Below are 27493 nucleotides of genomic sequence, written 5' to 3'. Positions count from 1 at the left end.
GATGAGGGCAGTTAGCAAGCAAACACGTTACAAAGCTGCTGCTGCTGAGTGCACTGTGTACCTTACCTGCCCCTTTCAAAAAGCATCACAAAGCCTTCTTCAAAAGAGCAATTTATGCTGGCTGTAGAAAATTTGTAAGATATATTATAACCCTCCAGCCTTTTTGTGCACATACAAAACACATTGGTAAAGTGCTTGTATATACTGTTTTTAAGCTGTTTTTCAGTTAACATATTGAACATTTCTTCTGCTCACTGACGAGATCTCTTAAACGTGATATTGTTTATATAGTATCTTATTACATAAAACAGCTTCATCAAACAAGCTCCTCTTGTTAGACAATGTTGATGTCCCAAGATTTATATTCTAATATATTTCAAGCAGAGGCAGAACTACTAGGTAAGACAGTATTTTTTTTAAAGAAATTCAAGTGTGCTGTATTTTTAAAATGATTTAAAAAGATTTTCAATCAAAAAATTAGAAATACAGAAAAGCACAAATAAACATCAATTACACTCCCACCATCATTCACACTTTGGTATATAAAGTCTTCCACTTTTTAAAAATATGTAAACAATTTGTACAGAATTAGATTCCTATGCATGGTTTCATAACTGAATTTTCTCATTAAATACAAGTATTTCCTCATATCTCTACTTGTTCTTCCAAGACATGAATTTTAACGGCTTTAGTTCTCCACTATATGGCTATGTCATTTCCACAAGGAAATAAGCACCACAAAGCCAAGTGCTTTGTGGAAAGAACAGTGCACAAAAACCATTTACTGAATACATCCATGAATTTAATCAACCAGCTCCTGTCTCTGGAGTTTATTTCAAACTTTCACTATTATGTTTTTACACAAAAATCTTTCAGACAGCTCTAATTACCTCCTTAGACTCAACTAGAAGTGAAATTTACTGGGTCAGGTGGTACAGATTTTAAAACATAATTAAGACGACCATATATTATCATCAAACCAGAAGCCTTGAGAGGAAAAGGAAACATCACTGAGGACTGCCCTGACCAAACTGGGATGTAGAATTCATTACAGGTTACATGATGCCAAAGCAAGCCTTAGAGGTTATAGCAAGTTACGTTCCCACTTGCAGAGTATTAGCATGTCAATTTCCCCAGACCTAACATTCATGACTCTTGATACCACAGATTACCCAGATCACACTGAAGATCTATCCTGGCATTTTTGATATAAAATAATAAAGAAAAGAAAAATCCTCCACTTGGTCTTTTCTCTTGGTTTCAGGCCCCTTTCGGGGGGTCTGGTTTCCTTTCCAGCTGTTGGCAAACCTTTACCATAGAGGCTGGATCATATCTTTTAGATTTTGTAGGCTACGTGGTCTGTGTTACAATTATTCAACTCTTGTCATTTCAGCATGAAAGCAAGCACAGGTAACCTGTAAATGAATTAAGTGTGGCTGTGTTCCACTAAAACTTTTATGGACAAGAATTTCATATAATTTTCATGTATCACTAATATTAGTCTTCTAATCCGCCTCCTCTCATTTAAAAATGGAAACGCTATTCATAGTCATATGAAAACAGGAGGTGAGTTATAGTTTGTTGACCCTTGACTTAGAAAATTTCTGGCAGACAACTAAAAATTGGGTGCGAGTCATCACCAGTTTATTCCTTTTCTTGAGTTGTGTAATTTCCTGTGTCAAAGTGGAGTTGTATTACACACATCTTCAACTACATGTGCCTCACAGAAGTAAATACACATAAAAACGAGAACTGAACTGTGCAAACAGTTCTGCTCAGCCCCCTCCACCTCCCAAATGAGCTCACGGGCACAGCCTCAGAGGAAGCCTGGCTGGGTGAGGATCTGCTGTCCTCTCGGCTGGCCTCTCACAGCATACGCGTCTCACTCCACGTGCAGTTTGAACATGCACGAGCCAACACCTTCATCTGACAATCAGCTGACTAAAGAACAGTCTATTCAAATGCTGAAGGGTAAGTTGACTGCTGGATTTACTGAATGACATGTTGGTTTTCAGTGAGTCACATATAATGCACACAGTGTTCATATAATGTATATTATGGAAAATTTAAGGGATTTTTTCTCAGTGGTAATTTTAACTATATAAAATTATCCTATTATGAACAAATTTTAGAACGCAGCTACACATAAAGGATGAATCTGTTAATTTTTATTCCTGTAAAAAAAAAACACCAAAGATTACAATATAAACTCAATTATTTAACACTCAAGGAAAAAAAAAGGGCAGGACAGAGGAGAAATCAATGTTTGGCAAGTTGTGTCGCAAGCAGCAGGTAACAAAGCAGCTTCTGGTCAGTCATCCACACAGATAAGCTGGGGTGTTTCTAAGAGTATATACAGTAATAAAATATTGGCGATATTATGCTCCTAGAAAGGGGCACTAAATTTCTATTACTGTTTGACATAGCAACATCCATCTAGGAAGATGGTAGTAAACATTATCTTCATTTTATGAATGAGGAAACTGAGGTCCAGAGAAACATAAGGTAACTCAAAGGCTCAGGATATACTGAGTTGAGTAGTGGGGGTACATAGATTAAAACTCAGTGCTTCATGCATTCTCCATGATGTCTATAATCCAAAAAAAAAAAAAAAAAAAAGGGTGACTAGAATATCAAGGAATATTCTCTCCTGTGAGACAGCTACAAAGAATACTTAAGGCAGAAACAGCTACAGGGCTTCAATAGCATGAACAATACAGCAAGTGAAAATAGGAAAAAACTAATCCCAGATACATTCAACCTCAAACACAGATACAGATCTTTAATTTAAAATTGAGTAAGTTTATTCATGGAGAAAACAGTCACAGAATACCCTTAGGATTTTTTTAGTCCAACAATTAAAATTGCATTTAAAAGCCAACTGAAGTGTTTACAGACTAAAAGACATCTGGAGAAACTACTGTTCCTCTTTCCTTGGGTTTGTGTGTGTTTACCTTTTAGGCAAGAGACATAGCTGGGATTAATCTCTTTTCTAGGAGATGTGATTTCCAGTTATTTATATAGGATTCTTCTGTGAAGACCAGCGAAGTCCAAAGAATTCAACGTTGATTGGAAGAATTATAGTAAGACTAATGGTCGGTTCATGGAACCACAATTTTACCACAAATCGCTAGATAGGGTGGTGGAAGGAGAATAATGTTTCCCATGAACAAAACTTGAGGTATTTAAAGATTTCAGAGACATGAAAACGCACTTCTACCTTGCTCAAAGGTGACGGCAAGGCTGGGAAGGTTCTTGTGGAAGGTCATACCTTCTTGGACTTCTCCGTACATTAGTGCCAAAACCTAACCAGGACTGGACAATGTCAAACACTTCTCTGAACAAAGTGGTTCATCAGTTTCCTCTTCAGAGGAGTTCTAAGGCAACAGTGTGATCAATGGTAAGTTTTCCCCTGTCTCTGTTTTTGGCTTGTCCTGATGCTAAAGTCGATGGCAATACAAAACAGCACAGCCACTTCCCGTAGAACCTGCCGGAGTACAAGAACGGGCGCTCCAAGCCTCAGCAGTCAGGGTTCAACCTCGCTCGCTTGACTCGGCTATTGTCATCATCCAGATGGCAGGAACCTCCTGTGGTGATGTCTCTCCTATTCTCCTCCATGGGTTCCAAGGGGAAGTCCTGGCCCATGGCCAGCACCTGCCGGACAGTCATGTTAACGCGAGCAGTTTTCAAGTAGCTGGCGCACACCTGCCAGTCCTCCACAGAACAGGGCTCCACCACCGAGTCTCTGGGGAGGTCAGCTGGGAGAGGCGTCCCGAGGCAGCCAGGCAGGCCTTCCCCTTCTGGACTGGGAAGGACCCTCGGGACTGCATGGTTCAACAGGCGGCTGAAACCTGACATTACCATGATGTCACCACTGTGCATAAACATGGGGGTGGGGGCTTCGTCTCTTTTGAGGCCACCCAGGAGGAAGATGGCAGACTGTCCAAAGCTATGAAAAAGTAAAACAACACACAATAGTAAGCTTCTGTTATTAGCCATGGTTGGGAAAGTTAACTGCCAGCTGCACTAGTTTTCTAATTTCAGCTTGGTACTTACTGCTTCCAAATACTCCTTTTGGGATGGGGTGTGTGTGCTGTGCGGCTCATGGGGTCTTAATTCCCCAATCAGGGATTGAGATTAGGCCCATGGCAATGAAAGCACCAAGTCCTAACCAGTGGGCTGCCAGGGAAGCCCCAATTCTCCTTTTTAAACTGTGCTGTTCCGTTCTGTTCAGTCACTCAGTCGTGTCCGACTCTTTGCGACCCCGTGGACTGTAGCCTACCAGGCTTCTCCATCCATGGGATTCTCCAGGCAAGAATACTGGAGTGGGTTACCGTTTCCTTCTCCAGGGGATCTTCCCTTAAACTGTGCTAAGATCCTTCTTTTCTGGTGTGTGTCTGTGAGTGACTAGTCCATGGTCCGCTACTTAAACTTAAAAATTAGAGACCACAGAACTGCTGCAAAATAGATTTTGAAGCAATTAAACAAGCAAATAAAAATTTATCTGGGTTCTTTACTAGGTATTTATCATTTCTGCTCACTTTAAAGGTAAGGCAGTTGATGAGATTCTGTTCAGGCACTTTCCTCTGGAGATACAGGTGCAGCACTCTGCACAAATATAAACTAGACCACTTGGGCTTCTGTGCCTTCCGCTTCTCTATTTCAAACAGATTGCTCCCTTTGCCTTCTGGCCTTTACCAGTCATCTATTACACAGACACTCACAGTACCTCTCATTACGAAAGGCAGAATCCACGCATCTTAAACAGAAATACTTGTAACTAGGTCATTACCCAAAGGTTGATGCTAATTTTACTTACGCTACATTGCTAAGATGCCCAAGAGTGAAAGATTATTGAGTTCACCCATTTAGAAAATTTAATGTTTTTATTTATTTAAGCTTAAAAATGCTTTATAAAAATGGAATGAAATGATAAAAAAGTAATTCAAAATCCCTAGACCCAACTCACCTGAATGACAGCAGGGGTCTGGAGTGATCTAGTTCAGATCTGTCTACGTGGATCCCCAGTGTGGAGTCTAATCGGTAGTAATTCAGGATACCTGCTTCAGCTCGGAAACCCTGAAATCCACAGGCAGCAGCGACTTGCTCTGAGAGGAAAGCCAGGTCAGAAGGGAAAGGTGTATAATGATCTGCTGAGTATCTCTTTGATAAAAGCAGGGAAAATAAGAAAAATAAAAATGATCTCAGGAAAAGAGGAAACTGTGGCATAAGATTAATCACCACTTTAAAATCATCTACTTTACATGCGGTGTGCTGACTGACCGACTCACAGTGAGGGTCCGTTTCGGCCGTGCAGCAAAGTGACTCAGTTACACCTACGCAGGCTTCTTGCTTCCATTCTGTTCCATTACGGTTTATCACAAGATACTGAATATAGTGCCTGTGCTGTCCAGGACCCTGCTGTTGGCTTATCCATTCTATATACAACAGCGTGCACCCACTAACCGCAAACTCCCAATCCCTCCTTCCCCACCCCCTCCCCCTCGGCAACCACAAGTCTGTTCTCTACCACATGCAATATTAATACAGCCCTTAAAACTTTTTTCTTGAAGTATAGTTGATTTACAACACTATATTAGTTTCAGATATACAACACAGTGATTCAAAACTTTTACAGATTATACTCCATTTATAGTTGTTATAAAGTATTGGCTATATTCCCTGTGTTGCACAATATATCCTTGTAGCCTATTTCTCTTATACAAAAAGTTTTTTATACACAAAAATAAGTTTGTCTTCTTAACAGCCACACATTTTTGAGGCACCCAGTAATGTAATATTGAGCCAATTCAAAACACTGAGCACCTATGATATGGTAGGCATCGTGCCATGCGATGATAAACCCGACAAATTCACCATGCACAAAGTCAACATGCAAAGCAATTACACCTCTCTGAAAGTCGCTCAGTCGTGTCTGACTCTGCGACCCCATAGATTATACAGTCCACGGAATTCTCCAGGACACAATACTGGAGTGGGTAGCTTTTTCCTTCTCCAGGGGATCTTCCCAACCCAGGGATCGAACCCAGGTCTCCCGCACTGCGGGTGGATTCTTTACCAGTTGAGCCGCGAGGGAAGCCCAAGAATACTGCAGTGGGTAGCCTATCCCTCCCCCTGCGGATGTTCTCAACCCAGGAATCGAACTGGCATCTCCTGCATTGCAGGCGGATTCCTTACCAGCTGAGCTACCAGGGAAGCCCACTCTAATCCCTAACATGAGAGTTCTCTTAGGGTAAAAAGGCAACTCAGAACTCTGTCACTGCCAAGAGGTGTCTACGGAAACATGCTAACTAAATGTAATGTATCCTGGATGGGATCCTGGGACAGAAGGCAGAAAGTGTATCAATTAAAAACTAGTCTGCAACGTAGCTTCATGTGATTTCATTGGTCAGTCTGATGGGCTGACATGCTCAAAACATTTAAACTGAATACACTGCAGATGCTGAATGCAGCCATGAAATTAAAAGACGCTTACGCCTTGGAAGGAAAGTTATGACCAGCCTAGATAGCATATTAAAAAGCAGAGACATTACTTTGCCAACAAAGGTCCGTCTAGTCAAGGCTATGGTTTTTCCAGTGACCATGTATGGATGTGAGAGTTGGACTAAAAAGAAAGCTGATCGCCGAAGAATTGATGCTTTTGAACTGTGGTGTTGGAGAAGACTCTTGAGAGTCCCTTGGACTGCAAGGAGATCCAACCAGTCCATTCTAAAGGAGATCAGTCCTGGGTGTCCACTGGAAGGACTGATGCTAAAGCTTTGGCCACCTCATGCGAAGAGTTGACTCATTGGAAAAGACCCTGATGCTGGGAGGGATTGGGGGCAGGAGGAGAAGGGAACAGAGGATGAGATGGCTGGATGGCATCACCGACTCGATGGACATGAGTTTGGGTGAACTCCGGGATTTGGTGATGGACAGGGAGGTCGGGCGTGCTGTGATTCATGGGGTTGCAGAATCGGACATGACTGAGCGACTGAATTGAACACTTTGGTCAAGTTAGGACCTCAAAATGGAAGTAATTTTCAGCACTTACCTTCCTGAACTGCCTCTATTTTTTGTACCTAAGGGTCACAACTCTTTAAGGCCAGAACACTCTCTATACAAAACACACACAATTTCTGAGAACAAGCGGCAGACAAGTCTGAGGGCTACGTAAGCCAGCAGCATCTGACACTCTTCCTTGGTCTGATGCTCCTCTCTCAGTCCTCCTGTTATTCAATCAACCTCAGATCTGATTAGAAAAATCAGACTTTTCTGAAGAGTCTCTGATGGATGGCCAAGACTCTTCAGTTGGAATCTGTTTTACTTTTCTCTTCTCTTTTTTCCTGTACTACAAATAAGAGCTCCTATTTAATTTCTCAAAATTATGAGTGTAGTTAGAGAAGGTTTTCTCTACCATTTTGTTTCAGTCCTTCAAAAGACCAACGACTTACAGCACTATATCGTCTCTGCTGTAACAAAACAATTACCTTTTTGGGCTTTTATCCCTATCTGAATTCCCTACGCACTACTCTTGTTTCTTAGTTCTCTTTCACTTCCCTTTGATTAGCCATTCAGTGTTTTTTGACTCTTTTCACACCATGCTTTTCTTAGTAAGTGAGGCTAATTTTGAGGTCCTTGGGAAATAACAGTATCTACAATAAAACTAGTACCTTAAAAACCAATAAGCTAACATTTATTGTGCTAATGAATTTAACTGCGGAGAATAGTCAGGCAGTACTGTAATCACTATAAAGGCATTAATCATTTAACCCTCACAATCATCTTGTGAGGTGAGACACTAGCCATATTGAAGGCAGAATTCAAATCCAGGCTGTCTAACCAGAAGAAAACTACTCCCCAAATACAGATGTCTGGTTTTCCATTAAAGCTGTATCACTGAAAATAAGACTTATATCATGAATAGTTCTGAGCCACATTTATTACTATTCTCAGTAGTTAATACATTTATTATTAAGCTGGATTGACTGAAACTATAGAGTTTTTAAAAAGTAACTGGTTAGTAGGAAGATGGTTCATGCCAATTTGATTCAGTTTATCCTCAGAATTAAGTCCTTTTGGCGGCAAACACCTCACTGAGAAAAGTGGCATTGAGATGTCAGCAATAAAGGAGGCATTTTCTGAAGCGCAAGGGTCAGGAAAGAAGAAACTGTACCTCAAGAAAACACGGAACTTTAACTGTAGATATTCTTTCCTATCTCTGCCCTGCACAGACCTTATATAGCAGTCAAAGGAAGCTAGATCTTGCAAGTTCTTTTGTGAGTTGATGGAAGAGAACACTGTAAGTACATGGAGCTTCTCCCACTCCAGGCACACATTATGTAGAAAATAAATAATCGACAAACACTAAATAACAATGGAACTAAAGATTATAATTGAAAACTTCTCATGAGTACAGGAAAGAAAAATCTGTATCCCTGAAACCTCCCCAGAGAAAGCATCAACGACTTCTGATGAAATAATATAATCTGAGAGCACAAGAAAAAGTACTTTTCTCTTGGTAAATTATTCATTCCTCTTCAGATTCTGTATCAAAAGGATTTTAAAGGAGGGAACATATTAAAGAAACCCTCCCACAAATGGATAATCTGATACTTTAAGTTTGGCCAGAAAAAAGTCAAACTATGTGGGCTCAAGAAGCATAAAAATGAAAATCAATGGAACTAGCAAGAAAATCTGAATACCTTACTGTCCCAGTTATAATGGTAACCAAGGGTCACCCAGCGTAGCTTCTCCAGCAAACTTCGGGGTCTCCGTTTACTCACTGCTTTACACCTGCAAAATTGGAGACAAAAGATGATTTATTCGTTGTAAAGGGCAGCAAGAGCCTGTTGCGTGGATCCTGGAGTCTAAATTTGGTATCTATATAAGCAGTTAGCCAAGATCTCCTCAGGGGAAATTAGAACAGATAAATGAGTTGACCAAGAATATAATACTACCAAAAATATGCTAGCATTTCTAATTCCTAATCCTTGGTTCTAAATCCTCTGCTGAATGGGATCAATTTTAAAGGGTGAGTCTCCAGAATATCAATAATGATAAAATGACAACAGAAATGTCTTTACCTGTCCATGGGAAATGGGACAAAGAGTCCTATGGATAATTGAAAATTTGGCTAATAGAATATTTACAATTTCATTTGCTGAAAGCAGGACATGATAAATTACAGCTATCATTATGTCTAGAATGATGGTGGCTTCCTAGAACTGCAGTTTTGGGGGAAAAAGCTTGGCAAAATACAGTATACAATCAAAAATTATTGGTTTAACATACCTTTTTTAACCCCACATAACAACTTAAATACCTGAGGCTTAGCTAACAATTAATGGCCACTTTAATTGATCTGGTTTCTAACATTACCTTATTTAAACCACAGGAGGTTTCTATAAAATGGAGGTGTCCTTTCTGTAATTATAATCCAGTCTAATAAAATCTATGGAGTTAACTACTCTTTTTTTTTTTAGCTACACAGGATTGCTTGCAACATGTTAGTTCCCTGACCAGGGACTGAACCAGGGCCCTCAGCAGGGGAAGCATGGAGTCCTAATCACTGGACCATCAGAGAATTTCTTAACTACTCTTTTTCTAAAGAAGCCTGCTTATTTGATTTACCTCTAAATATCTAAAAATACAAGAATGCTAGGCCTAATCATTTTAGTTTTTCTATGTAATTTACATCATTAATCAATCTTTTTTTTTTAAATCTAAGAACCACTACTCTTTAAAGCAGAAAAGATTGGACTGCTTTAAGGAGTTTATATTTTGACAGGAGATGACAGATAAGTATAAGAAGAAATGAGGGGGAAATTTTAGGCTGTATAAAATCTAGCACTATGGTGGATAGCACAAGACTACCAGAATCAGAAGAAGGAAAGTTCAAAGTCAACAGTCTAATCAGTTGAGCCTTCATGGTAAAGTTGGGGAGGTGAGTATGGCATGGAAGAACGGCTGGCATTTAAACAAGAAGTGATGCAGTAGGCAATACAGGGAGAGCATGAGCAGAAGCAAAGGATTTACTGCAGGCTCACCGTGTGTAAGTGGCATTCATCTTGACGGCTGATAGCTTACAGGGTAGATGCTGTCTATCCTCAAAGAGTTTACATTCTAAGGACATTGCAACACAGACACACACCAAGACCAGTGTGTGCTTAGTCGCTCAGTTGTGTCCGACTCTTTGTGACCCCATGGACTGTAGCCTGTCAGGCTCCTCTGTCCATGGGGATTCTCCAGGCAAGAACACTGGAGTGGGTTGCCATGCCCTCCTCCATGGGATCTTCCCAACCCAGGGATCGAATCCAGGTCTCCAGCACTGCAGGGGTTATTCTTTACCAACTGAGCCATCAGGGAAGCCCCAACACCAAGACCAGTAACTAAATAAATGGATCAAATACTAACTTATTTAGCACAACTGTGAAGAAGAGAGGCCCAGCAGGTCCCACTTCTATCCTTTGAAAAGACTGTATATCAGGTTGGCCCTTGGCCAAGCTTACCGTTCCTATGGTGTCTCTATAAACAATACAGTTTATGCTGAACACGTGCCTTTCTTCTGGGAGTCTGAATTTTGGTACCTGTCAGGCAGAGATTGCCTATATACCATCCTCCATTAAAAATCTGAGCACTGGGCTTCTTCAAACCATGCTGATGCTGCTGATCCAGGGACAACACTTTGAGAAACACTATCCCAGCCACATACACACACACAACCTTTTATTTCTCTCAATAAGAGATCATTTTATTCTTGACAAAGAACCCAAAACCAGACTGATTTGTACAAATAAAGGTAACAAGGCAGTTCTGAAAATTTGATGGCGTTTTATTAGACATTTGAGGTGACACCAATAAACTGCTTTTCATCAAAAGATGGGGTCTAATGTTCTTCAAGAACAGGGTATACATTATTATAACTAACACACAGTTTATGGTCTTAATAATCAAAATTATAGTAACAACCAAACATGAAGATATAGCTTGTAACATGAACCTTTAAAATTTTTGTTTTTCTAGGAAACCAAAAAGAACTCTTTCTACCTTAACTGTATCACTATAGAAAAGGCTTTGGGTTTTGTCCTATATGAATATTATAGAGGGGCACTGGTCCAGGATGCAAAAGCAGCCAGAGAAGAGCCATACTTTCACAGGCATTAACTCCAGTTCTTCTAACAGAAGGGGAAAAAAAGGCTTAAAATTTGTTCAGTAAAAGATCAATTGTGAGTGTGCCATTTTGAGGAGAAAATGTGTATATGTGTGTTTATATAATGTAGGTATGAAATTCTACCCCTTATTTCATATCCTCTTTTGAAAACCTGACTTCTATTCTTGCTTTTGTTATAGGATTTCTGAAAGGAAAGTAGCAACAATTGCTGTAACAATTGCCTTCAAGATGTGAGAGCAGGACTGGCCTGTGCTAGACATTTCTTTTTTCAGTAGCACCTAGGGACTCTTCTGGTCCCCATGGGCCTCCTGGGTAATAAAGATTCCAAAAAATTCATTTGAACAATGTGAATAGTATAAGACTCAAACCAGGTTTCACATGCTTCCAGTTTTCAGGCAGAAAATACTGAGGGATTAATGAAGGGAAGGGTGGGGGGGGTCATTTTTTAAGCCTGAATTGTCCAAAAGGAAGAAGCCAAGAAGGCTTACTGGCAATGGAGCTACTTAACCATCCGAAGGAATGCAGGGAATGCTGCCATCTAATCTAACTTTAAATCTTCACCCAATTATCCAGAAGAAGGTTTTCAAGCAGGTATGAGCCTAATTATTGGTGCTCACTGCAAAGAGAAATGTGCCGCCCCTTCAGGCAGTAGCCAGCAGATGATGGATGGGCAAAGCTTGCACCTTCTCCCCTGCTAAATGCCCACTCAGCACTTTGCTCAGTTTCTGTCAGGGGAAAACCTTTATGTAAGTGTTAGCATTTCTCTCAGCAATCTCGTTCTACAGCACTGCTTTCAACTGAACCCAAACTGTGTGGAAATGAACTCCTGTCCTGCTTGCCCACTCTCCATGCAGTGGGTAAGCACTGGTGTTTTTTCTTTCTTGCCTCAAGGGACATTAGTGAACCAAGTTCTCACTTAGGACAGAAATCTGAAAGTTGTTTATGATAGAAAACCTTCAATATCCTATTACAGGTACTGCTTCTTCAATCATTTTTAAAGATTTAGGGATTGTGTGTTTCACCACTCTAAATATTTCCCTCCACAACCACAGCTTTCCGTCCTTCTTCCTTTCCTAGTCTCTCACTTTCATTAAAGTTGCATCTCAGGTCCCTAGAACTCCAGTTTTTCAGTACTTGAGTGCTTCCAGTTAACCTGAATCTCTCAGTAAACCAGAGCAAATGGACATCCAATTCTACTGTAACACCGTTTCGCTATCTTGCAAATGTTAGTTTTATCTCATCTTCTACTTTTTGTCCTAAACCTTTACCATTTGTCTCAAGTCCTCAGTCCTGCCCCTACTCCCTTCCAGGACAAAGAGAATACAGAGGCCCACTCAAAGGATCCAGTTAATGATTTCAGCTTCCCTCTCCTACACCTCAGTACTGTTTGAAATCCTTACTCTGTCCTTCCTTCCTGGTTTCAGCAGTGGTTTTGTTTCTTTCCATTAAGGCCAATAATTCTCCACCTACACTGTCTCCCATTTCCCTGTTGTAGCCGCTGAGGCCTTTCTCCATTATCATCTTTCTTTCCATATTTCCAACTTTCCTTTTTGTTTCTTCCTCTTGATTCTGTAAAAAATGTTAAACATTTCCACAAACTTAATGCTCCATAGCTCTTTCTCTTCATGATTAAATCATCCCAAAGAATTCAATATCAGCTGCCCCCACTCTCCTCATTGAGATCTCACTTTTGCTTACACGCTACAAAAACTAGCTTAGTTTCAATGATACCATTTAATCACCAAATCCTAAGCCTTGGTCTTTGTCTTATTTTGGAAACATTTCCTTACCCTGGCTTCCAATAGTAATTTTTTTTACCCAGACCTGATGCTTCCTAGGCCCTGTTGCCTTTTCTCTGTATGTCTTTCATAAACAAACAAAAAGCCACATCACTCCCACTGCTTTATGATGATGGTCTTCCTGTGTAACTCTCATATCCCTCTGTCTCTCTCTCGACTCCTAAATTTTGCTCAGTTCTGTATTTCCAAAGGCAGAGACATCTCCATGTGGATACTCCTCAGGAATTTCAAAAACAATAAGCCCCAAACAACACTAAGGATTATCTTTGCTCACTCTCCTCTTCCTCCAATCTTTTTTCCATTAAAAATCTCAGTATATAATGTTCCAATGAACGCCAGACATCTTGGAGTGTGAAGTCAAGTGGGCCTTAGAAAGCATCACTACAAACAAAGCTAGTGGAGGTGATGGAATTCCAGTTGAGCTATTTCAAATCCTGAAAGATGATGCTGTGAAAGTGCTGCACTCAGTATGCCAGCAAATTTGGAAAACTCAGCGGTGGCCACAGGATTGGAAAAGGTCAGTCTTCATTCCAATCCCAAAGAAAGGCAATGCCAAAGAATGCTCAAACTACCACACAATTGCACTCATCTCACACGCTAGTAAAGTCATGCTCAAAATTCTCCAAGCCAGGCTTCAGCAATATATGAACCGTGAACTTCCAGATGTACAAGCAGGTTTTAGAAAAGGCAGAGGCACCAGAGATCAAATTGCCAACATCTGCCAGAGATGTTCCAGAAAAACATCTATTTCTGCTTCATTGACTATGCCAAAGCCTTTGACTGTGTGGATCACAATAAACTGTGGAAAATTCTGAAAGAGATGGGAATACCAGACCACCTGACCTGCCTCTTGAGAAACCTGTACACAGGTCAGGAAGCAACAGTTAGAAATGGACATGGAACAACAGACTGGTTCCAAATAGGAAAAGGAGTACGTCAAGGCTGTATTTTGTCACCCTGCTTATTTAACTTATATGCAGAATACATCATGAGGAACGCTGGGCTGGAAGAAGCACAAGGTGGAATCAAGATTGCTGGGAGAAATATCAATAACCTCAGATATGCAGATGACACCACCCTTATGGCAGAGAGTGAAGAGGAACTAAAAAGCCTCTTGATGAAAGTGAAAGAGGAGAGTAAAAAGGTTGGCTTGAAGCTCAACACTCAGAAAACAAAGATCATGGCATCTGGTCCCATCATTTCATGGGAAATAGATGGAGGAACAGTGGAAAGAGTGGCAGACTTTATTTTTTTGGGCTCCAAAATCACTGCAGATGCTGATTGCAGCCATGGAATTAAAAGACGCTTACTCCCTGGAAGGAAAGTTATGACCAACCTAGATAGTATATTAAAAAGCAGAGACATTACTTTGTCAACCAAGGTCCATCTAGTCAAGGCTATGGTTTTTCCCCTGGTCATGTATGGATGTGAGAGTTGGACTGTGAAGGAAGTTGAGCACCGAAGAATTGATGCTTTTGAACTGTGGTGTTGGAGAAGACTCTTGAGAATCCCTTGGACTGCAAGGAGATCCAACCAGTCCATTCTAAAGGAGATCAATCCTGGGTGTTCATTGGAAGGACTGATGCTGAAGCTGAAACTCCAATACTTTGGCTACCTCATGTGACGAGTTGACTCACTGGAAAAGAGTCTGATGCTGGGAAGGATTGGGGGCGGGAGGAAAAGGGGACGACAGAGAATGAGATGGCTGGATGGCATCACTGACTCGATGGACATGAGTTTGAGTGTACTCCGGGAGTTGGTGATGGACAGGGAGGCCTGGCGTGCTGTGATTCATGGGGTCGCAGAGAGTCGGACACGACTGAACGACTGAAATGACCGAACATGGAGGTGCAGATATATTTCTGGGATAGTAATTTTGTTTCCTTTAATATATACTTAGAAAGTGAACTGCTGGATCATACAGCAGTTCTATTTTTAATTTTTGAGAAATTGCTACACTGTTTAGAAATATTAAATAATTGCAGCATTTACAGTGGCCAAGACATGGAAACAAGACAAGCAAAGAAAGGTTGCTTTCTTTCTTCTGCCTTTCCAATGACAGATGAATGAATAAAGAAAATGTGATACACACACAGTAGAGTATTATTCAGCCACTAAAAAGGGAAATCTTGTCATCTGCAACAACATGGATAAAACTGGATGGCGTTATGCTAAGTGGAATAAATCAGAGAAAGACAAATACTGCATGATCACAGTTTTATGTGGAATCTAAAAAATCTGATACAGAACAGACTGGTGGTTGACAGTGGTGGCGGGGGCGGGGGTGTACGTGCATGAAACGGGTAAAGGTAGTCAAAAGATAAAAACCTGTCATTGGAAGAGAGGTTCTGGAAGTGTGAAGTATAGCGTGTGCTCAGTCACACTGACTCTTTGCAGTCCCATGGACTGTAGCCCACCAGGCTCCTCTGCCCATGGAATTTTTCAGGCAAGAATACTGAAATTGGTAGCCATTCTTTTCTCCAGGAGATTTTCCTGACCCAGGAATCAAACCCACGTCCCTTGTGTCTCCTGCACTAACAGGCAAGGATTCTTTACCACCAGTGCTACCTGGGAAGCCCAATGTACAGCATATTGACTATAGTTAATACTATATTGTATGTTTGAAAGGAGTTGAGAATACAAATGTTCTTATAACAAGAAAAAGAAATTGTAATTATGTGAGGTAACGGACGTTAATGAAATTTATTGTGATAATCATTTGAAATTATACATGTATCAGATCACTATGTTGTACACCTCGGATAACACAATGTTATATGTCAATTATATCTCAATAAATCTGGAACACCCCCTACTTTGCCCAAACTTAATCTACCTCCACTTAGAAATATGTGTTTAATCCTTAACTACTTTTCTGTCACTTTTCACAGCCTTCTGCTTACCAAGTCCTATAGAAAATGTCTCTACCAGGCCTGCATTATCTTTTGCATGCGTTAGTATGCTAAATTCTTAACTGTGCTTTCTGCAATGGTTAAATTTGCAGTCCATTTTCTGCACTGCCACAAAAATTCTCTAAAGTGAAAGATCTATTACTGATCTTGAATTCCCCATTCACAAGGACAAAGTCCACATTTTCCTATTGTGAAGAAAATCTGTATTTTATGGCAAGACAAGAAAAAAATTTAAACATAAAACATTTCTCTGCCTTTAGGCTCCCTCTCTCCCCCTTACTATGAGTTGTGTATCTGTATTATGCAATGATCAAAACCCCCCCCATCGGCAGAAATACCTGCTCATATAAAGAGCAACATTCTCCCAGCATCAATAAGATAACTCCTTAAAAGATAACGTTCCTTTTTGATCTTGTAAGGGGATGCTTAGAAACAGACTCTGTAAACTGTCAATAATCCATCATTTCACACCCAGCTCTCTGTCTCAGAAAACTTATGCAACTGTGCCTTGTCCTCTAACAGCTGAATAGTTCTTGGAGCTTTCTCACATGCTATTTCCAGGTAATAATCCTCAGCTTGGTTCAAACATTTCCGTTTCTTTCTTGGATCAATTAATTTTTCCTCAACACTCTACGGCATGGAAACCCCTATAATCTGGCCCTAACCTTTCCAGTTTTGCCTCCAAGCATTTCCTGCAAGGTGTCCTCCTTTCCATCTTCCATGGCTATGTTTCTGACCACGCGATCTTCTGTGATGCTCTCTCCTCTGCTGCTCAACGCTCGAGTTTTCCAATTTGCGTTTTCACACCGTTTAAACCCTTCTTCAGGGAAACCTCCATCCTGGACTCAGTCGCGCACTCCTCTACGTGCTCACACAGAACTCTGCGACTTCCTCCAGTAAAGCACACGCTTTTAGTGCAAATATGTTAAGAAAGTGCCTGAATTCTTCCTTCAGTAGCCTCTTCCTCAGAGGCAGGGGCTGAGTTTTAATCTTCATATCTATGCTAGCACCAAGTATTTCCTAAAGCATAAATATACATTATTTAATAAATGAATTAAACTAAGATGGAAAGATACTACATATAGTCTTTAATCAATCATTCTCAAGTTTAGCATTATATTTTTACTGGGCTAGCAGAGAAGCTAACAATTTACTTAAAATTAATATTTACTCAACACCTTCTAATACATACAAAGAACTGTGGTTGGCACCAAGGCTACAAAATGTTCAAGGTCTGGGGGAGGGGGCAGGGCAGACAGTGGGAGGAGAAGGGGCAGATGCTGGGATTCGATATGATACACGCTGTAACAGCATTATAACCAAAGTCTTAAAGAAGGAGAAACGGCAAGGGATTAATTCTGCTTCCGTACTGAAAACATCAATGGAAAAAAGCCTTCACGTACATTGAATACAAAAATGGATACAAAGCATTGCATAATTTATGAAATAAATAGTTGTTTTATTTAAATGTACATTTTCCCTTGTCTTGTTGAAGTTATTTTTGAATAGATAATATATTCAAAAAATTCAAGAGGTATAAAAAAGTATCCATTAACCAATTAATTCTACAAATATTTATTTAGTAACTACCATGCACTGAAGAATAAACACACTGGCAAAGGGACAAAGAAGAAGGGAAATGGGGGTGGTGGTGGGGTGGTGGGCTATTTTTAACTGAATAAGGGAATCATCTCACAAGATGATGTAAGAACAAAGACCAACAGGATTGGTCATCTAAGGAAAGAGTTTTGCAGGTAGAAGGAATAGCTTGTACAAAGAATCTGGGCACGTCTAAAGTGTATAAGGACAGAATGAAGGCCAGGAGTGCTGGAGAATAAATGAAAAGCACAGGAGCTGAGGAGGGACAGTCAGCTTATGCAGGCCTTATAGCCTTGGTAAAGACATCTGATTCTGTTCTAAGTGTGATGGGACTGAACACAAAGAATCTGTCTGGTCTTTGTCCCTGGTTCTTCAGAGCAAGCTTTTAAATCCGTGGGATTTCTGGAAGGGATAGGAGTATCTGTTATTCACTGTGGACCCTAAGACCACGCCTGAGTTTATGCTAAGGAGATGACTCAGGATGTGGGTCTGTCAAGCTAGAACGAATTATGATTCGATCAATCATGCTCAAGTGGTGAAACTCCAATTAAAACTGTGAACACTGGCCTCGGGGGAGCTTCCTGTGAGAGTCACAAGTCCTGATTTTCTGGGAAGAGGACACGGAAACTCTGCATTCAGGATCCTTCCAGACATCACTCTGAAGTCTCTTCACTGGATGGCCCTGATCTGTATTTTTTATAATATTTTATTATAAATAAACTAATTATAATCATAAGTAAAATGCTTTCTTGAGTTTTGTGAATTGTTCTATTGAGTGAAGGGAGATCACGGGTTCTAAGACATCATGGGAACTCCCCTGAATTTGTACCCAGTTGGTCAGAAGTGTGCACAGACTGGGGGTCTCCCAAACTCGGAGGTGGTGTCTGAAGTGAAGGTACTTTGGCAAAGTACCACCGCCTTTGACTTGTGATGTGTGTTGACTCTGGATGGTGTGCATCAGAACTGAACTGCAGATAAGAACGATAAAAGATGTGACATGATTTCTATACTCTATGTCGAAAAAGACTGGAGAGAGACAAGAGCAGACACAGGGCAACGGGTCAGGAGGCCACTGCAGTTAAGTGATGGTGGCTTTAGACCAGCGTGGATGTGATGGAGATACTGAGGAATGATTTTATTCATTATGACTGTAGAGGCTACTGTATTTGCTGGAGGGTTGGAGTTGGGATTTCTCAACAGCTGTATAGCGCCTGATTCTACAACTGGGGCCTGTCATGTTTGATTTGGTTTCCTGTTGACACTTAGGTTGTTTCTCATCCCCTCCCCTCCATTATACACCATGCTATAATAAAGCTGCTTATAGAGAGACACTTGCTGCTGCTGCTGCTAAGTCACTTCAGTCGTGTCCGACTCTGTATGACCCCATAGACGGAAGCCCACCAGGCTCCCCCACACTTAGGTGATGTGAAATCCTGCTGACAGACACTTGGGTTGTTTCTCATGCCCCCCCATCACAAGCAATGCTGCAATAAAGATGCTTACGCCCAGCTACTGTACTCTTTGTGCGAGGATCTCTAGCTACACTATTCACTGACAACGAACTCTGAACAAAACATAAAATTGGGGTGTCCTAATTTTGTGAACAGATCTATTTTTGCTTATATGTTCCAAATATTTCATTTTCTACTTTAAAGTTTCTTCTACCCCGACCACAGAAACCTAGAAAGTTAAAATTGAAAGGATTCTTAGAGGTCCTCTAACTCAGTGGTTCGTACTGTGAATTTAATGGTTCAGTTCAGTTCAGTAGCTCAGTCGTGTCCGACTCTGCGCGACCCCATGAATTACAGCACGCCAGGCCTCCCTGTCCATCACCAACTCCCGGAGTACACTCAAACTCATGTCCACAGAGTCGGCGATGCCATCCAGCCATCTCATTCTCCGTCGTCCCCTTCTCCTCCCGCCCCCAACCTTTCCCAGCATCAGAGTCTTTTCCAGTGAGTCAACTCGTCGCATGAGGTGGCCAAAGTATTGGAGTTTCAGCTTCAGCATCAGTCCCTCCAATGAACATCCAGGATTGATCTCCTTTAGAATGGACTGGTTGGATCTCCTTGCAGTCCAAGGGACTCTCAAGAGTCTTCTCCAACACCACAGTTCAAAAGCATCGATTCTTCGGCGATCAGCTTTCTTCACAGTCCAACTCTCACATCCATACATGACCACGGGAAAAACCATTGCCTTGACTAGACGGACCTTGGTTGGCAAAGTAATGTCTCTGCTCTTTAATATACTATCAAGGTTGGTCATAACTTTCCTTCCAAGGAGCAAGCGTCTTTTAATTTCATGGCTGCAATCAGCATCTGCAGTGATTTTGGAGCCCCAAAAAATAAAGTCTGACACTGTTTCCACTGTTTTTCCATCTATTTCCCATGAAGTGATGGGACCAGATGCCATGATCTTTGTTTTCTGAATGTTGAGCTTCAAGCCAACCTTTTCACTCTCCTCTTTCACTTTCATCAAGAGGCCTTTGAGTTCCTCTTCACTTTCTGCCATAAGGGTGGTGTCATCTGCATATCTGAGGTTATTGATATTTCTCCCGGCAATCTTGATTCCAGCTTGTGCTTCTTCCAGCCCAGCGTTCCTCATGATGTACTCTGCACAACCAAAATCTCTAGGGAAATCTTCATGAACCACAGACCCTCTCCCTTTCTGATACGCTCTGGGAAAGTGGGAGAACTGGCATGTACTGTCTAGGTGACTCTGACCATGATTCAGCCACCCTGAATAGCTAATCCAGTTCAATCCCTCTGTTTCCCAGATGAGGAAACTGAAACATTTATCCTATAGTGACAGAAGGAAAAGTAGGCCCTAATTGATTTTCAGGGCTGGAAGCAATGTCAGAGCATATCAATTTCTTCCAACCCTTGACAACAGAAGGTATAACCACCACATTTTGTATTTTTTCTAATTTATTAGACCAAAAAAAAAGTATCTCACCATTGTTTACAGGATGATTTATTACAGAGATTCATCTGAGCTATCTTGGAAGATGACAACTGGCATTTCAAGAGAATCATTTGTTAGAAACAAACAAAAAAATCAATTTTTTGGAAACAGAGGCTGGTTTAGTTAACAAACTCTAAGCTCTCTAATTTCACTCAGGATCTTTCCTTACTTGCTCTCAATTCTACAGAAGACATATTTAATAACAGGATTTTCCTCACTGCTTTTGCTTGTAACATAACCTACAGACCAACAGGATTTTTAAAGGAAAACCAATGCATTCTATTGTTATTCTCCTTTCAGCTTAAGAAAATCATCTATTTCTCTGTTAGAATAAATATGACATAGTTTCTGAAAATTAAGTCCAAACAACACATACAAGACTGATACAAAGATTTTAACAGGCTGTTCTAAGGAATTCTCACATATTATCTTGTTTAATCCTAACACTATTACACGAGGAAAAGACTACTACTCTGAGGCATAGAAAGGTTAAACTGCTAAGTCAACAAAGCTAGTAACTGGCAGAACCAGGATTTGAACCCAGGCAATCGGACTCTCGAACCAGTGCCCACTACCCTTGCCCCTAACCAACCTTTCTGGTGTCATCTCTTGTCAATCCTATTTAGGACTTCCGGGAAGCATCTTCCATCATCTACCTTCAATCTAGCCACTTACCTGACCATACTCATTATCTTACAAACTCTATCCCTGTACTTTCCAAATTGTATTTAATTATATATGCACATATCTCTGTCCATGACTAACCCACAACTCCTCGAAGGCAGGAACTGTGTCTTTTCCGTCTTGAATCTCTAACACTTAAGCACAGAATCCGACACAGCAGAAACTCAACAGACATTTGTTGAATAAACACATTAATGTATACCTTCTGTGCTCCTATATCACAGAACAAGTTACTCTGTCTTTGTTAAGGCTGCTTTTCTACCCCAAACAGCCTTTTTGCTATTCTGATGGGCAAACACCTAGTTGTTCTTGAAGATTCATTTCAAATGGATAGAGAAAAAAAAGAGGATAATAGGCCCAATTAAAAAATCATTTTTCCTTCTTTGACACCTCTTTCCTGCCTGGAAGAATTATTTCTTTCTCTGATTCCCCACAGCATTTTCATAAAGACCTATTCTAACACTTTCTGAGCTCTATTATCTTATTCCTTTTGATACCGAGTTCCTGCCACAGACTATGCACTCCTGAGTGCCGAGACAGTGTCTTGTTTATCTTTGTACTGTGTATTTCCAATGCTTAGCATCATGTTTAGCACACAACTGACCCTCAAAAAATATCTGTAGAATGAATGAAATGCTGAAACAACATTAAGGTACAGAGACTAGTTTTCATGAAGAACAACTGGCCACCATTAAACAAACAGTAACACTGACTTCATCTAGGAGAGCAAAAGAGTTCTCAGTGTACTCTCTTCAGGATACTATAAGGCTCCAAACGAACTCTCTTCAAGCAGAAAAAAGAGTGAAGCTGAATAAAAATGGATTATCTAATGATTAACTAAGATGAACGCATTACCTAAGCTATGATAAGCTAATCTTAAATGGATCTCAATTTACTATAACTGTCAAGGCGTCTGTCCAAATGTTCCTGGGGGAAAGAACATAACTGTGCTGTATTTGAGTGGATGCAGAGAAAAAAGCAGGTCAGTTACTTTCACTGAACTATTATAGAGTCGGACACGACTGAAGCGACTTAGCAGCAGCAGCAGCAGTCCCTTTAAAGACCTGTGATGACCTGAGCTGAATACTAATGGTTTACTGTGATTGGTATGACTTACCTTAGAAACTCCTTGCTCTGTTCCCACAAATCCTGGGTCTCTTCTTTAGTCATATGCTTGTCCAAGTTACACACATTAGGTTTACGAGAATATAACTTAAGGCACTGCTTTACCCAGTGCCACTGGTAGCCTGGGAGGAAGGGGTTTGAGATAAAAATAAATCCTATACAGAGATGAATGAGAGAAAAAGAGGAGGAAATTCTCCATCAGTTAATCAGATCATTTATTTTTGTTGACATCCTTATATCCCCTACTTTATTATTTACTCCACACCTCCTTTTGCTAATGCTTCCACACATAAATGTAAGTTTTCATTCCTTCACTCCAGTTTTAGAGGAAGAGGCATTTCTTCAAGTTAATAAAAAGCTGTTTTGATATGGTCGCCAGACATCTATCACCATGCAATTATCTCTGTTTTTTTGGGTTATTCTCAAGAGAAACACGTATTACACAATTATTAATTGTGTTACCCCAAAGCAAACTTCAGAACTAAAACTGCCAAGTCACCCTTCAAATTTCACCAAGTATCATTTACAGAGGTAGAAGCTGCTTCCTGTAGTTACTATATCTCTGGTACCTCAGTGTTGCCTTTTTTGTTTTCTAATATCTGGCTAATTATTATTTTTAAATATTAAATTATCTCAGTTAAAACAACTGTTGTGATTTCTGCCTCTTTTGAACTTTGACTACTGTAACAGGGAAAAAGACAGAAGGGACATCTGTCCAGTATGCAAATACCGAGCCATCTCTCCTCTGTAAAAGAGGAGAAATAATGCTAACTGGAATCATACGCATAGTTAACGATTCACTCATCAACGTTCAACAAACATACACTGTATGGGCTTTCTTAAGAATTAAAGACAGATGAAAAACTCTGTCCCAAGAAGCACCTGGAGATAGAGCAGTAGAGATAGTTATACAGATAATGCCTTTTAGAAGTCTGGCTATGAAGGGAAACAAAGGCTGAGAAGGAGCCATAGAAGAATAAGGGGAGAGTTTGGAAAGACCTAAGCATGCTTATAGATGATGAGCAAAGAGCCAGCAGAAAGGAACTGGCTGGATATAGGAGAGGGAAAAGGAACACAGGGAGGTCTTGAAACCTGGAAGGGTTAAAGGCAGGATCAAAAGGTGAAGAGAGTGGTTTTGAACAGAAGGGACCCCTCTTCCTCTAAAATTCAGGACAGGAATGAACACTCACTTAGAAGTGCGGAGGTCACTTTTGCATTTCACGTATAAGTAAAATTCTCCAAATAATTTAAGAATGATAGCACTGTTGATAATTTGGAAAAAAAAATATGAGAAAAATTTCCAATAAATGACTGTTATCACCACTACCTTACAAAATAAGAATATTATAATACTCCCGAAGATATCACATTAAATGAAGAATACTTCCGATCTAATTCAGGTTTAAATAGTGACAGGAAATTGAATACTTTTATAGGCAGTCGGTTCCAGACAACTGCTGTCTTCCTTTTATGGAGTTAAAATTTGCCTAGTTTTAATTTTTCATGCATTGGTCTTAGGTCCTGACACATACAGCAACCCCAAATCAGTTTTCAATTCTTCTTGAGAAATGCCTCTAACTATATAGCTAACATTTACTGAGCATTTACTATGTGCCAGAAACTGACTTAAGTACTTTACATGTACACTCACATTGTATCCTATCCTTATCAAGTGGGCACTACCTTTCGACACATTTTACATATGAAGAAACCGAGGCCGAGAGAGATTAAGAAACTTGCTCAAGATCACATAGTACGAAGTGGTGGAGCCAGGACAGGAACCCACAGAGTCTGGTGTCAGACCTTAATCACCAGTATGCACTGCTTTCCACCCGTTTCTATGAAGGATAATGTTTGATGTTATCATGGTCCCCCTCAGGTCTACCCTACCCAAGACTCAGTCTCTGGTCTTCAGACCCATCACCTTCCTGCTCACTCTTGTAAGGACAGCTTGTGGTTTACTCAGGTTCCTTTAGAATATTCAGGATCCTGAAGTAAACATAATCCTTCTGATCAAGTCAGAGTAAGGTGAGCCTCATTTCCCATGTTTTGGAAATTGTACTTCTATTAAATGCAGCTTATATGATGGCAGGAAAGACAGAATAATGTCTTTAAGGACATAATGAGGTACCAACTCAAATGATGTGGCTTAAGTGTGAAATCTTAGAAAACTTCAAATACCAAGTAGAGGCATACCTCACAGATACTTTGACTTTTAGACCACTGCAATAAAACAAGTATTCCAAGTCACAAGATTGTTTCCCAGTGTAAATAAAATTTACACTATACTGTATTCTACTTATGCAAAAGCATTGTGTCTAAAAAACAATGAACACACTTTAATTAAAATTTATTTGAATTATATAAAACAATGCTGGCAAACGCTAACCCTCATCTGGGCCTTTAGTGAGCTGTAACCTTTTGCTGAAGGAGGGTTTGAAATATTATGAGAATCACCAAAATGTGACAGAAACACAAAGTGAGCAAATGCTGTTGGAAAAATGGTACCAAAAGGCTTGCTTAATCCAGGGTTGCCACAAAACTTCAGTTTGTAAAAAGATAAAACTACCTGTGAAGCACAATAAAATGAGGTATGCCTATATTCCAACATGGACAGCAGAAAACCAAACTGGGGTTGGTAACTTTGTAGTCTGAACAATCTGGTAAACGTGGCCATGAACACAGGAGCAAGGCCTGAAAGGTAAAAAGGCCGCGTTCAGGAATAAAAGGTGCACAAAACACTCCTGGTGACAAATGCTCGTTTATTCAAATGCATGAAGAGCGATGCTTTCATATATAAAAGCCACCACTCAACTGTTTCCTCTGTGACTTCAGTCACAAAAGTGCATGTGGCCTTTTATAGAAGCGTGGAAGTTGTTACCTCTTCCCATTGACAGCAACATATACACTTCAGTGGTCATAATGTATTAATAGCTGTAACACAGACCCGGCTCTTGGAACAACAAAAACTAAATTTTTAAAGGAATTTCTCTTCCTCTTGACCTGCATTTGAAATCACAAGTGCAATGTTAACTTTATGTCTTCGAGGTACAGAATGGAGATTTAAGGTCATTTGGCCAAATAAGGTATTATATATTTTTCAAATGGTTCATGATAATTAATCAACAATGGCCCCATGAGCCTAGAAAAAAGGTTAATAATGTTACCCACTTTTCACTATTATCTTAATTTCTCTATCTATAAAGTGAACTACCTGACATCATTGAAATTCAAAAATCAAGATTGCCTTATAGGACTTTTGATTTCATTAACTGTAGTTTTCTATTCAAAAATTCAGTCTTGATAAAGTAACAGCTTTTAAGTTGTTACATCATTTGTGAATGTGGGGATTTTGTGACTGGAGTGAACATGATGAGTTAGTTACTCTATCAATTCAAAGTGCTTCTTCTGTTCAGAGTCAGTGTTCTGATCTTTGATTCATACCTGGTTTGTCACTTCCTGCACTATGACGCAGGCATTACTGACTCCTGCTCCATCCTACGGAGATGCCAAGTAAATGGACATCTTAGACAAGGAAGAATTCAGGAGTGGTTTGGGAACGGAACATTTGTACATTTAGTTTTCTTCTTTGTCTATTTTCTCCTTCTCCAAAATTAGACAAATGATTGAGTAATTTTTGCCTTCTGAGCTCATCTGAACTCACCAGGATAGCCTTGCAGTCCGTAGGCTTGCCACTTGCTGACCGGCTGAAGCCCTGCTCTGCGTGCGTCATGGTCGCTGACTGAGGACCAATTCAGCTGAGATCGGACCACCTGGCAGGAAGGAAACAGAAGTCAGCAGGCTAAAGCTATTTCACAGGTTAACTCAGAATCTCAAACCTCTACGTGCATTTCTGATGTGGGGCAGTTAGGAGTCTTAAGTTTGGGGTCCTAAATCAACCCTGAATATTCACTGGAAAGAATGATGCTAAAGCTGAAGCTCCAGTACTTCGGCCGCCGGATGCCAAGAGCTGACTCAAGGGGGCAGCAGAGGATGAGACGGTTAGTAGCATTACTGACTCAATGGACAAGAACTTGAGCAAACTCCAGGAGGTGGTGGAGGACACAGGAGCCTAGCATGCTCTATGGGGCGGCAAAAAGTCAGACACAACTTAGCGATTGAACAACAACAAACTTAATTCTACCATTTACTTGATGTAAGACTTAGATAAGTCACTTAACATCTTAGATCCTGTTTCCTCACCTATGTACTAACAAACACAACAGAGATACACAAAATTGAAGGTGTTATGAGGAGCTGACCCACTGTGGCCTTTAACATTATCTTCTCCTACGATACCACATCTTTGTGATTTTTTACGATTCTGAATTATCAAAGGTGTTTGGTACATGGACTACCTTTGGTTAGGACTAACAATAATGCTTCTAAGGAACTTGAACCATGGTGTTTAAACACGGCTTTGAGGAACACCTCAAAACACTTTTGAGGAACTTCCCTTGTGGCTCAGCTGGTAAAGAATCCGCCTGCAATGCGGGAGGTCTGAGTTCAATCCCTGGGTTGGGAAGATCCCCTGGAGAATGGAAAGGCTACCCACTCCAGTATTCTGGCCTGGAGAATTTCATAGACTGTATAGTCCTTGGGGTCGCAAATGTCGGACACGATTGACCGACTTTCACTTGAGGAACACCAGGCTGGAGTGCCCTAGTCAGAAAAAAATCTTTCAATAAAACACTAAGAATTTTGTTTACTAAAAGCACCATAATTGCTCTCTTTTAGATGGAACTTCTAACCGAAACTCGTAACTTTATATCTTTGTTAATTACTTATAAATTAAACTTTTAGGGGACCTGTGAAGGTTTCCTGGCGTTTAAGAATGTCTTAAGAGACTTCCCTGATGGTCCAGCTGTTAAGAGTACTCCCTCCAACGCAGGGGACACAGGTTCAATTGCTGGTCCGGGAAGATTCCACATGTCAGGAGGTAACTAAGTCCCTGAACCACAACTGCTCAGCCCATCGCTTCCGAGCGCGCCGCTCCTCTCTCCGTACCTTGGGGGCACCAGGTGCGTGGGACACCGAGAAGTCGATGACCCCTCCCAGGTCTGCGGTTCCGGGGCGGCTCTGCCGGTAAAAGCGGAAAAGCTTCCTAAATGCGTCCTCCCCAGGCTCCGCCGCCAGCGTAGCCACGGAGCCCACTGCCGCCGCCATCTTCCCCATCTCGTTGCCCAGCCTCCCCTGACCCGGAAGCTGATTTCCGTGCTCCGGATTAGGCAGGCTCT

At 40.7% G+C, this 27493-nt stretch overlaps 1 protein-coding gene across 1 annotated transcript; it reads right to left on the bottom strand.

Moving 5' to 3' along the window:
- Positions 1 to 481: 481 nt before the first annotated feature.
- On the bottom strand, positions 482 to 27464 carry ALKBH1 (alkB homolog 1, histone H2A dioxygenase). Its single transcript, XM_055436375.2, has 6 exons — positions 27264 to 27464; positions 25921 to 26029; positions 22249 to 22411; positions 8706 to 8796; positions 4970 to 5163; positions 482 to 3949 (listed from the first exon to the last, which is right to left on the bottom strand). The coding sequence occupies exons 1-6, from the start codon at positions 27429 to 27431 to the stop codon at positions 3520 to 3522; spliced, it is 1155 nt and encodes a 384-aa protein (XP_055292350.2). The 5' UTR covers positions 27432 to 27464; the 3' UTR covers positions 482 to 3519.
- Between the last annotated feature and the right edge of the window lie 29 nt (positions 27465 to 27493).

This window comes from Moschus berezovskii, chromosome 9, assembly GCF_049115385.1.
Source record: "Moschus berezovskii isolate FMDL1 chromosome 9, NW_MosBer_1.0, whole genome shotgun sequence".
Lineage (NCBI taxonomy): Eukaryota > Metazoa > Chordata > Mammalia > Artiodactyla > Moschidae > Moschus > Moschus berezovskii.
This window is presented reverse-complemented; position numbering and strand designations above follow the sequence as displayed.